The sequence below is a fragment of the Henckelia pumila genome, chromosome 4 (assembly GCF_033568475.1).
Source record: "Henckelia pumila isolate YLH828 chromosome 4, ASM3356847v2, whole genome shotgun sequence".
Classification (NCBI taxonomy): domain Eukaryota; kingdom Viridiplantae; phylum Streptophyta; class Magnoliopsida; order Lamiales; family Gesneriaceae; genus Henckelia; species Henckelia pumila.
Genome location: NC_133123.1, coordinates 36588732 through 36602068, shown reverse-complemented (window position 1 = coordinate 36602068; position 13337 = coordinate 36588732). Strand labels below are relative to the sequence as shown.

At 33.7% G+C, this 13337-nt stretch overlaps 1 protein-coding gene across 2 annotated transcripts; it reads right to left on the bottom strand.

Moving 5' to 3' along the window:
* Window positions 1-1570: 1570 nt before the first annotated feature.
* Window positions 1571-8340, bottom strand: LOC140863263 (serine/threonine-protein kinase/endoribonuclease IRE1a-like). 2 transcript variants are annotated; one of them, XM_073266565.1, is made up of 7 exons: window positions 7997-8340; window positions 7426-7639; window positions 4595-6051; window positions 4321-4493; window positions 3854-4100; window positions 3202-3553; window positions 1571-1845 (listed from the first exon to the last, which is right to left on the bottom strand). In XM_073266565.1, exons 1-7 carry the CDS (start codon window positions 8164-8166, stop codon window positions 1693-1695), a joined length of 2766 nt encoding a protein of 921 aa, XP_073122666.1. In that variant the 5' UTR covers window positions 8167-8340; the 3' UTR covers window positions 1571-1692. The 2 variants fall into 2 exon arrangements, with proteins under 2 accessions (XP_073122666.1, XP_073122667.1); XM_073266566.1 differs by having other exon boundaries at window positions 3202-3505; window positions 7997-8339.
* Between the last annotated feature and the right edge of the window lie 4997 nt (window positions 8341-13337).

Below are 13337 nucleotides of genomic sequence, written 5' to 3'. Positions count from 1 at the left end.
GCATATAATGATAATCATAATTAAATAATTATGTATATCATATCACATTATTATAAGATCGGTGTCGTAGACAGCCTTTTATATAATATTGTGAAATTATACCAATATAGTTAGTATAAAGTCAGGTATAGTATATCATATCATATTATTATAAGATCGGTGTCATAGACAACCTTTTATATAATAACATGACATTATACAAATATGATTATAATGTTTAAAAACCTTATAGGCTTTTATACTTGTCGTATCCCTTACCGGGAGTGTGGGATGTCGTCTTAACATCATCCCAGGATTTATAACAAGTTTTTAAAAAAATTCATAACATGATATTATATATTAATATATACACAATAAAAATATATAAACAGTAAAATAAAAATTCTTACTTGTTGAATATTTTTTACTTCTTCTTGTATTTGGAGCGTCGAAAATTATAGAGAACCTTCGAGCGATAGTGCTGATAACGTGTTGTGAAAAGTAAAATTTATAAAACTCAAAAACTCAAAATATTCTCAAACTCCACACTTTTTTTTTCTCAAACTCCACACTTTAAATTTATTTTCTCAAATTGTGTTTTTCTACACAAATGGAAAGACCTATTTATAGATCTCAATGGGAGATTAGTCCAAAAATTAAATCATCATCATCTACATCATCACACACTAATTTTCAAAATAATACAACTCAATTTTCAACAATTCTAATATAATATAATATATTTTCAACAAATTCTTTTATTTTCAAACTAATAATTTTTTCATATTTTTTATTAGGAGTAATAAACAATCTAAAAATTTTAAACATAATTTGTTTTTATAGAACACAAAATGTTGTCCTATTACATAACATCATCATGTAACATGACCTATACTTATAAAAAAAATACCTTTGTCTCACATATTGCATAAAATATCTTTTTTTTTTTTTTTTTTTACACATTACATAAAATCTTGAAACATGTTTAGATGGTTGTACGAGGTTTTGCAATATATATATATATAAAATTTGGTATGAAATTATTGAAGTACTTAATAATTCATTGTCGAATGGACAAACAATCATTTATTTAATAATAGTGGAAATAAGTTATTTTTATCAAAATTTAGGGTGAGTTTTCCATGAAAATCTCACAAAAAATCTCAAATTTATTTTATTTAGTTAATTTAAAAATTATACCTTGCATTTTTTCAAATAAAAAAGTTTAATACTATTAATATTTTTAAAAATCATTTTTTATTACTATGCATTCTAATTAATTGAATTCGATTTTATCACGTTAATTTCTTCTTGTATACGTTTTGCAACCATTGCAGGAAAAAGATTAAATAAAGACAAACACATGATTTGGCAACAACAAAATATAATACATTGGCTTTGGTTGGAGTTCGCGCATACTCGAATTTGTCCTATTTTCATTTCCTATGATCATCATATGTAAACACATACATGGGACAACAAAAACATTATCGCGGATTCATAGTAACAAACACGAGTCAGTTCAATGAGATCAATTTAGCTAGAACGTCAACAAGTTTGCCGAAATTTTCAACGAGGATGACACGTCGAATATTTTGTGGAGGCAATTTATAGAAGGTATATACTTATCTTATGAGTTCCTTGCCCATTGAGGTTTGTTACACGTATATACAGAAAATGTTACATATATTTACACAATATGTAGTTCCAGGGTTAAATCTTACTGCCCGTTCCTATGAAATACTTAGAAAACCATTCCTCATTCCTGCAGAACTTAAGCATGACCTTGTACACTTCGGTAAGTAATTTCGGGAACCGACTTGTGAAATATCTATCAAATCCTTCTGGCACTGGTCCAATTAATTCCTGATATCAACACCGGGAATAAATCTGTAACTGTTTTTAAATAAAAGGAAAATAATGTGAAAGAATGCATGTATTTTGAACATAAACATCACATTTAGCCGATAGAAACATTCAATTTGCGTAGCTTACAAAAATTCACAGGCCTCAACTTGCTGGCTAGTATTTACTGCCTCAAGAACAAGATAAAACCATGTTTTAACCAAATACAAATGGAAACAAAATTGGCATGTGGTGAGAGCTCAGGGATAATTGAAACTCAGGGATCATTCATTCCCCCGAAGTTTCCAACAACTAAGCTAGCGGACTTGAGGCGGACAAATTGCCCAATGAGCTTTTACTATATTTTTCATAGGTAGTAAGACAGTAGGTGGCACATACTTTTATATTATTTGAACTTCCAATTAAAAATGCATCGTTAAGATACTATTTTTCAAGGTTTTGGAACGATGACAAAAGTAAATATTAGTTTTATGGTGGAGCCATACTTGGTTTAGACAATTCCGTAGGAAGTCAGCAAAAGAGTTAAAATATGCTAGCAATATTCAGCAGTTGAGCTACTATGAGTAAGTTCAATTAAATCATAAATCAGTCAAAACTCAAAAAGTCATCTGAAATTCAGAAATGAGACCGGTAATAACAATCAATAACAATCACCATCACAGGAAAATCTTATATATGCATGTGTTACGACCAAGTTAAGACAAAGGATCAGCTAAGAGCAGCTGTAGAAAAAAACTATATACTAGCTAAGATAAAACTTTATAACTGGATAAATGTTCTCAATTGGAAATCATCGTTGTCATTGAGTGAATTATTTGTAAATAAATACTCCAACAAAGCTTGAGAAATGTTAAAGAGTATAGTGAGTTTAGATGGTCTAGTTATTAGCATTTAGACTAGGAATTACTGTCAGTGAGTTTTGAAGAGATAGACAAAGGGTCTTTGTGAATTAAAGATTCTACCAGATTCTTTTTTAGACAGAAAAAAGAGAACATAGAAGTATCAGACTACATTCGAACCTCTATAAATTTCTTGTTTTCATTATTTTCTGCATTTCTATACTGTTAATTTACTGCTCGTTTCTGTTTTTCCTACAAACTGATAGGGACGTGAGTGAGTTGGGGCAAAAGTATACTGGAAAGCTCATTATTGTATTCTTTTGGCCTAACTCACTCGCATCGTATAAAAAATAATGAAGTTTTAGACAAACTTGAACAAACATCAATTATCTTGCAAGTTCTAAAACAATTTTTATTTAAAACATATCACAGTTTATTCAACCCACCCTCTAAATCTAAACCGTTTTTCTTCATTTGACCAAGAACTACCGTAGTAGTTTGTATCACGTGTTAATACCTGAATTTCTGCAGGAAGCTCTCTGTAATGATTCAATTTGTTACGCATGACTCTTAAAAAATCACGAACGCTATCAAATTTATAGCGTCTATAGCGTCCAATGTTATTGAGAAACGAAGGGTCCATCTTCTCATTCCACTTTGAGCCCAAAGCCAGAGGAGCTATATTTTCCAGCATGTTGAAGAGATCAGAATTACACCCCCTATCCTCCAATTCCACACGATCGCTGGTGTCACGGAGGAAGGAAAGACGCATCTCAGCATTCCAAAATAAAGGATGATACAGAACCTCTGATGCTTTTGGCCTGAAAATCATTAGTGAATGGCCAAAAATTAAAGTTGAATTTGAATACCTACGTTCAAATGAATTATTAATTATTGTAATGGTTTTATTATTTTTAAAAAAACAACACCATGATCATGGCGGGGGTTAGCAGATATCTATACAAATGAGAGGGTACTAGACCAAAACCTCAAATATAATTTGTTGAGGTTTATTCTTCTAAACAAAACATTCTCACATATACAAAATAGAAGTTCTAAACAATTTATGGAAAGAGATCATTAAATTTTCTTTTATCCTCAGGAATATGTTAAGTCACGTGGTACAAACAAAAAGGAAAAGTAATTGATGAGAAGACAGTGTTCTTTACCGAGATTCAGCATTAGGATCTAATAATTTCAATAATAGATCGACAGCTTCTGGAATATGTTCCACCAGGAAAAGGTCAATTTTACTTCGTATAATGTTGATGTCACGTTCCAGATGGTTGCCAAATGGATGCCTACCACCAGTAAGGCAAAAAAACAAAACACAACCTAGACTAAATAAATCGACTGCCCTTGTCTGGCGCCTATGGAGGAGCTGTTCAGGTGCCTGCCATCCAGAACTTCCATAGCCTGCGACAAATCAATCATCAAACAGTGATTTGTGTACCAATGTCCTAGGAAGAAACTGCTAAGAAATTAAATCTGAAGAATAGGCATTAGGAAAACAGGTGGCGAGCACACATCAAAACATTAAGCGACTACCACATAAATTATGCATAGCAACAGTTGACAGGAGGCTCAACTGAAATATCAACTGGTTTTTAGACACTGACTAACTTGCAGTTTTCACCTGTGGCATGATTACTGAAGGAAGATGCATCTCCAACAAGGTGTTTGCTGATACCCATGTCAGAAAGCTTTGCACAAATAGATCTTTCACTGGCTATCAATACATTCTGAGGCTTTAGATCACGGTGAACAATTCCCAATTCATGTAGATGAACAATTCCAGATATAACATCCCTGTGATTAGAAGTAAAACAGTCAGCTTTGTATAAAAAGGGTTATTCTAAAATCAGAGATTTTATTCATAAGTTCATTCTTCGCATACAAAATAAGTTGACCTCATCAATCTCAATAACAAAGGTGAAGGATAACCATCTGACTTCCACAATTTACAGTCTTGCATAAAGCCTTTCAAATAATCGAGGTGAATTGTAAATTCTTCTGCAACCTCTATATCCAAGTTCTTTCCAAAAGACTTCGAGTGCATGAGAATAAGATCATTTAAGCTGCAATAACAACGCTCCAATGCAAGATATACAAAATCTTGATCTTGTTCTACTCCATACCATCTAACAATATTTGGATGTCTATCAGACACAATAAGATTTTGAATTTCTTTGGAGGCGATGTTATTATATGCCTTTACAAGACGTTTCACAGCAACTGGACGACCTTCATGAATTCCTTCAAGTACAATGGTTCCATTACTACCTTTTGCAATCTCTTTATCGAAAACAAATAATTTACCAATCGTCCGTCCATTAGTGCGGCAAGAAATTGTCTGGTTAAGGTCCTCGAAGAAATTAATACCCCTCTCATCTTGAGGGTATTTAACCTTATTTTCTTGCTTTCCATGGTTAATTCCGTTTTTCCCAGTTTTGCGAGGTCTCTTTCTTTTAGAATGTACATCCATTGCCATCGTGTAAGTGGACAGTGCAACCCACTTGATTTTTATTGTAGAGAATAAATTGTAATGGTAGGCAACAACGGCTAGAATGGTAACAAAAATAGGCAAAAGTTGTGATTTGCTAGACTTTCCATTAAGAGTTAGAAAATCATGAATAGAAGTCTCTTTCACATCTAGCACATGAGGTTCCCTACAATTTTGATCGGATACGTGTGACGGAAGAACACCATCTAGGTCTTTTCTTTCATGCATGTCAACACAATCGTCACTATTGTTCGTTGAAGGAAAGAGTTCTAAAATCTTTTCAACATTTGGCTGTGATGGAAGAACATCTGAAGTGGACGTAGGAAGCCGCGTATCTTGGTGATGAGAGTCTGGCAGCCCATTAGGCATGGATACGAGTTCCAATAAACTTTGATTTCGAACGCGGTAGACCAGAGCTCTTGACTGACATGGCAATGGCATTTTATAAGGAAGACCAGGTTCAGAAGACTCAAAATCCAAAAGATTATCCCCAAGCGACTTCTCCATGTCTTGACAAAGGTAAGCTGACCCAATTTCGGAGACGCTCAAATTCCACAGTATAACGTTTGAATTCGGCATATATGACGTCAATCTGTAATCGGTCCTTGTGACATAAAGTGGTAGTTGATCTTTCGAGTCAGAACGTGATTGATACTGCTCCCTAACAGAAACATTATAAAGAAAACCATCAACACTGCTCTGTGTTGCTGTTGGAGAATCAGACATGCTATATGTATGGATTATCCCTCCAGTCTTAGCATCAACTAAAAAAGCGGTGGTTTTTTTAAATCCGAGTACAATGCCTCCATCCTCAGTTATTTGAGGTGTTGAACTGACGTATTCTTCAAGACTGGGAATAAGTTTCTAAAAGATCACAACAGATATACACCAAATGAGAAGCATATTGACAAATGAAATGTCAGTTTCAAAACATCCTAAATGAATGTCATTTTGAGTACAATACATGACCCCTAAGATGTTCGATTATTATTTATGATAAATGTTAATTTTAATGACGAGAACACCAATGTCTTCGGTCAATACAGATTTTTAATTGAACTCAAGATTTTTAATAGTCCAAAAAAAGATTTGTATTTCTTCCCCCATGCATGTCATTTCATTTTTTGAAGCGGTGATTACACCGTTGCCATCTTTCTTTCTTGTCTTCCAAGTATAGTCTGCTGAAATATAAGTTTGAAAATAATCTACTTTTCCATTTTCATTTAAAAATAAATGTAGGTGAGAAGACAAAATTATTCGATGGATTTATAAGAAACAATGAATCTAAAAATAATGCTCATCCGGTCTTTCTATTATAATTATAGCATCTAAACTTATTACATAGAACTTTTGCTTGATGTCTCTAAATCAATGTTATGAAATAATGGAACATAGGAGGGACGACTATTAAGCACAAGTAAGGAAACCAATGAGATCACAGACTGGAGTAACATAAAAAATAGTATTATTGTTGAATCAACAAAACCACAAGTAGAATACGGAAGAATACAGGCAACTAGAAATACTCTTGCACCGTTTGAAGTGACATATTGTTAATCTATTGATAATTTATCTTATAAAATCTCATGTTTACTATGTCATATTATTTATCTATTTACTCAATATTATCTTACATCAATCAATCATTGAATTTAAATTATTATATTACCCTTAATAAATAATTGAATTTAAATTATTATATTACCCTTAATAAATAATATTATTCAAATTTTATTAATTTTTAAAAATACAAAATGGTAATCTATCATCTTATTTAAAATTTAATCAATCAAATCAAACAAACTATTATTTATCAATCAAACCAAATACTATATTAACTATCATTTTTATTTATTTATTTTTCGTATTAATGTATTAGATTATTTATCTTTATATTAGTATACTATCTTTAACTTCAAACGGTACCTAAGATACCTAAGAGTACCGGCCAGTCATATTTTGTGTTTTTCTTTAAAAATTGAGAGCAAGATGCTCCCAAAATTAGTCTCAATAAAACATATTTTCTACTATTGATGTAAGCCAATCTATTCATGAAGTGTATCAGTACAAAGCCTGAGTGCAGCTTCAAGAACTACTCTTACATCCACCCATAAACACGTTCCACGTATAATGCAGTGATAGCACAGATGAATATCACCAAAACAATAGTTGCCATCCACTCTAGTAGACCTCGTACATGCACCTAAAAATTTGAGCATGTGATAGTTAAAGATGTACCACTTCACCACGGCTGCTATGGGCATACAATTCCCAGTCCTCCCCACAATCTATATAATAATTGCTTCCTAGTCCAGATACATTACTGATGGGGGCCTGATAAGATGAGTAAATTTCCGGTCCTGACGAAAATGACCAGAGTGGTTTCAGCGAACCAACCTCCAATAAATGAATTGTGCCATCCAAAGAAGCCACCAATGCGGTGTCAGGTCTCCTGATTTGCCAAGAAAAGAGGAAAAAACAATTATTGAAAATGGCGATAAAACTGATAGAAAGAAAGATGAATATAATTATTATAATTATCCAAGAATATAGGTTCATCCTAGCCTAATGTTGTTTACCAAGTAAAGTCCAGCAATTTTCCGATTTTCCAAGCAGTTCAAAATCAATAACACACTGTTTGATTTGGTTGTCCGGCACATATGACTTTTACTAAACCCAAAAATAAGCTTTGGGCAATGGTAATAACAAATCTCAATTTTCGCAACAATTAAAAAATCATACACAACAATTAAATTAAAAAAAAATTCTAAGAACACAAATAGACAAACACAGAAGCAAAAAATCATACTGGTTCGCCGACAACAAAGACCGACGCGCCGGTGCCCGGAATACGTCATCGTCTTCGAGGCTCGTAATACTGTTGTGCGAATTCAGAACATCGGGAGTGGATCCAGAAAACGCCCCGAATAATACAACAGTAAAAATCCAAATAACAACCAACAGCAACCAGCATTTCATTGATGATAGTCTTATTGGAGACAATAAAACATAAGGGAATTCGAGTAATAGCCTACATAAGGGAGATTGAGATTAGGAAGGGAACGAAGATTCGAAGATTCAACAGAAGGATGGATGGAGAGATGTGATTCTGAAGTCACATCGGGGTTTCTTGCTTCCGCCGGCGGCTTTGAATTCTCTCTTAGTCAAACTTTTGACTTTCTAATTTCTTTAACACTCCCCTTGATAAAAATTAACATAAAAGTAAGAAATAAATTGTGAAATTATTAATTATGTTATATTCTAATTTTTGACAAAATTAATATTTCATTTTGTGATTGAATTTGAGTTTTTTTCTTAATGCTAAATAGAGATTTTTTTTAGGCAAAACCTGTAATATTTTAAAAAATTTCTTTGTATTTTGTATTTAAAAATATTGACATATAAAACTATATATTTTGAGTTGTTGAAGTTTAGAAAATTTATTTTAGGAATTTATGAGACTATTAGGGAATTTATTAAAATTAATTAAAGGGTCATATAGTCAACTTATAGTACAAAAAATAATAAATGAAATGTGGTTGACAAAAAATGGAGAGTAAAAAAATAACACTCTCCTTGATAAAATGCCAAATTAAAATATGTTATTAAAAGCGGTTTAATTGGTATATGCTCAAACTTCAAAGTCAATTTTATATTTTATTTAAATTTTATTTAAATTCGATATTGCCATTAAATTCAGTTAGATACATATTTCATTTTTAAAATTTATTGATTAAATTTGTAAAAATAAATCAACATGAAATTTGTATATCATAAATAAAAAGACACGCACACACGTATATATCATCAAAACAAATCGACAACTTATGAAGATCAGAGCACCAACACAACATCATATAGAACTTGTTTATTGTCTTGATTTACATGATTATCATTACCAATTTTTTTTACTTATTTAGGTGGTTCTGAAAATTTACATAAAATTTAATTGTATTTTTAATTAAATACGTACTTAGATATAAAAAATATTTGTTTATAATGTTTGTAAAAATATTATAAATTATATTTTAGCTATGTGTATTTATTGATGAACTATGATTTATTGATATAAATGGTATGATTATAGCATAGTTAAGATATTATTTTATTTTTATTATATATTTATAAATATTTTTTAATATAATTTATCAGTTGTTAAATATATACGCGTGTGTGTGTTTGTAATTAATATTAAATAATATTTTTATACCATGAGTATGATATCTAAATATAAATCTATGCTTATAATTGTAATCGATGAAATAATTTTGAAAAATAAAATGTGTATCCATTTAAATTTTACAATAATGTTGGATTTAAAATAATTTTAAGTAAATGGTAAAATTACTTTTGTAACTTGATCATGTATCATGAAACGACCCTAACTCTCTAATAAATAAATATGCGGAAAATTTTTTTTTTTTTATATACTACTAAATAAATATATGTACATATATGCCCATACATATATGCACCAAATAAAATACTAAAAATAAATTCATGACTAAATAAATAAACAATTTAAATACTTAAATAAAATGCATTCTTTAAAAATAATTAAACATCTGAGTCAACTCTAGAATTAAAAATATACTGCATAAATAAAATAATTAAAATGTGTGCATGCACTAAAAATGTTTAATAAAATATTCATAACCCTCAACTCTTGAAAATAATAAAAATGTATCATAAGACATCAGCACGGTGACTCAGAAGCTGTCACGGTCACGGGGCTACTGCAGCACGGCTCATACATCCTCACCACCGGTAGGAGTAACCTGCTCCTCTACGTACTCACCTGCACCATATCAGTGTAGTGAGCCTAGAGGCCCAACATGCATACTAACAAGGGTTTAAAATAATTTAAAACAATTTAATACTAATACATACATATACATGAATGAGCATGCTTAAAAATTTCATAACATAACTTACTTAAATAAACATAAATAACATAATACATAACATACATACTTGAGTTGTTGAGCATTTATTTTCTTAACATCGAATGGTCCTATCCGTAAGTGTGACCCATAGTGCGACTGATCAGTCTAAGAAACCATCGTACGAGGCTGGTGGCGAACCACCCATACATAAATGGCAGAAACTGCCCATACATAAATGGCCACACTACTTCAATTTCCACCTAAAATATTTTATTTGCTCAACCATAGAAATTAAATCATAGCATAAAAATTGATTTCATGAATGCATGTATTTAAATAAATTGTGTGTCCTTCATATATATTTAATTTAATTTTCTTACTAACATATAAATATTAAAATAACTTAAATGCATAAAAATAATTAAATATATAATCAGGACACATGCAATTTTCTCATGGATGGTCCTGGACTGCTGGCCCTACACTCAAGCCCATTAACTTAAATCTTGGCCCATTAACACTAGCTTAGGCCCAATAACACTATCCCTGGCCCAATGGGCCCAAAAGCCCAATAACTTTCATGGGCTCCCAAGCCCATAAAAATTTCTGGCCAACTTAAAAATTTAAATAAAAATTATTGAAAGCCCAAAAATAGATAAAATAACCCAAAATAATTTAATGGACTCCAAATAAATTAAATGGTACTAATTAAATTTTTGGGAATTTAATTAGCCCATTTAATTCCTAATTAACTTGAAACTTAAAAATAAAAATACCCGAACCCAACTAAAATAACCCGGACCCGGACCCACTTAACTTAACCCATATTATTTTAGACCCGACCCGGACCCATCAGAAACCCTAGACCCGAACCCTAGCTTTCCTACTCCTTCGGCCGCCGAAGCTTGAGCAGCAGGCCTTCCCGGCCTGCTGCAGCCCAGCTCCGGCCGCCGTGGCCGGAGCCCCGCCGGCAGGACCTCCCCAGGGTCCTGCCGGTTCGAACCACCCCCTGGTCCGAACCCCATGCTGCCCCCACGTTGAACCCGATGCCTCCAAACCTAGAACCCTAAACTGCTACTCGGCCGAACCCATTGCTGAACAAGGTGACCACCTGGGCTCGTTTGGCTCGAACCACTCGAGCCACTCGAGCCCAGACCACGTTCCCACACCCCCGGAAGCCTAGCCATCAGCCGAACCATGCATGGATAGAAAAAAAAACGTGAACATGCCATGAAATTCGAAGGTAATGCACCAACAACAAACTTCAAACGATTTTCTGAAAAGTCCTTAAAAGATTCGGATGTCTACTGTAATATACATGATATATATACTGATATAGCAAAAAAAATAAGAAAAGAACATGCCTTCCACCGAAGATAAGGATTTAACACACGTAGGACGGACTTCGGGACGCCGGGACGACGATGGCTTGCTTGGAACCTTCGAAAATGGCTATGGAGTCTCCTTGAAGGTTGGTTCAGTGAGGAAGAAGATGGAGGTGACGGCTGATGCTAGTGGGAAGAAGAAAACAATCGGCTAAGGTAGGGTTTTTGGTAGAATAAGTTTAATTTTAGGGTTAATTAAAATATAGGTTAACTATTTAAATAAAAAGGTTTTAAAATAATTAAAATACAACTTAACTCTTAAATAAACATTTTAAAAAAAATCTGATCACCTAAATAAAATCTCGAAATAATAATTTAGGGGAATTTTAAAAATACTAAAAAGTCAATATTTTGACTAATTTTGGATAAAAATGACCCCTAAAATTAAATAAAATTAAATACTTAAAATTTTGAGATAATAAAACTCAAAATAATATTTTAAGGCTCCAAAAAGGCTCATAAAATAATTTGGCTAGAAAGTTGTCATCTCGTCCGTCCACGGTCCCGTCTACGCGATTAAATAATAAAAATACTAAAAATCATAAAAACCACTAATTATGGGTTAAATGCTAAAAAATAAATTAAATCATGCATAAATAATTCACATAATTATTTAACCCATAAATCATAAATTTAAATAATTAAATATCCTAATTATGCAGGCGGATTTATGTAATTAAAAATATCGGGTGTTACAATTCTCCCCCCCTTAAATTGAATTTCGTCCTCGAAATTAAAGTACTTACCCGAACAACTCCGGGTAGCGAGTCCTCATATCCTCCTCGGTCTCCCAAGTAGCTTCCTCCTCCGAGTGATTCAGCCACTGGACTCTGACCATCGGTATGACCCGCGTCCTAAGCCTCCGCTCCTCTCTAGCCAAGATCCGCACTGGTCTCTCCTCATATACAAGATCTGGTGGCAACTGTAAGGGCTCGAAATCCAACACATGCGACGGGTTGGAGACATATCTCCGAAGCATGGATACATGGAAAACGTTGTGCACTGCCGCTAGCCCTGGAGGTAGAGCTAAACGATAGGCCAACGTGCCAACTTGCTCCAAGATCTCGAATGGCCCTATATATCTCGGATTAAGCTTGCCTCTCCATCCAAAACGCGCTACTCCCTTCATAGGTGACACCTTCAGGAATACGTGATCACCTACTGCGAACTCCAAATCGCGTCGTCGGGCATCTGCATAACTCTTCTGCCGACTCTGCGCAGTCCTCATCCTCTCTCGAATCTGCGTCACGATGTCAGCTGTCTGCTGCACCATCTCCGGACCTAACAAAATCCGCTCACCAACCTCATTCCAATGCACAGGAGATCTGCATCTCCTCCCATAAAGTGCTGCATATGGAGCCATACCTATAGACGACTGAAAACTGTTGTTATAGGTAAACTCCACTAATGGCAGTCTAGTCTCCCAAGATCCTCGAAAATCGATGACACAAGCTCTCAGAAGATCCTCGAGAACCTGGATCACTCTCTCAGACTGACCATCTGTCTGGGGATGAAACGCTGTAGTGAACAAAAGTCTAGTCCCCAAAGCTGTGTGCAGACTCTTCCAAAACGCTGAGGTGAATCTCGGATCTCTGTCTGACACGATAGACACTGGTATGCCATGCAGTCTAACAATCTCTCTAATGTAAAGCTCTGCATACTGTGTCAAAGTGTAAGTAGTCCTTACCGGCAAGAAATGAGCTGACTTGGTGAGTCTATCCACAATCACCCAAATCGCTGTACACCCTCTGGTACTCCTCGGTAAGCCAACCACAAAGTCCATCGTAATATTCTCCCACTTCCATTCCGGAATAGGGAGAGGTCTAAGAAGTCCCGCTGGACGCTGATGCTCTGCTTTGACTTGCTGACAAGTCAAGCA

Bases quoted from the DNA above. Each gene is read 5' to 3' on its own strand.
- LOC140863263 (XM_073266565.1), bottom strand. From the start codon at position 8,166: ATGAAATGCTGGTTGCTGTTGGTTGTTATTTGGATTTTTACTGTTGTA. The intron at 7,640-7,996 runs GTATGATTTTTT...TTGGCAAATCAG, and splicing joins TCTTTGTTGTCGGCGAACCA to GAGACCTGACACCGCATTGG. The intron at 1,846-3,201 runs GTATTAACACGT...TGTTGATATCAG, and splicing joins AGCTTCCTGCAGAAATTCAG to GAATTAATTGGACCAGTGCC.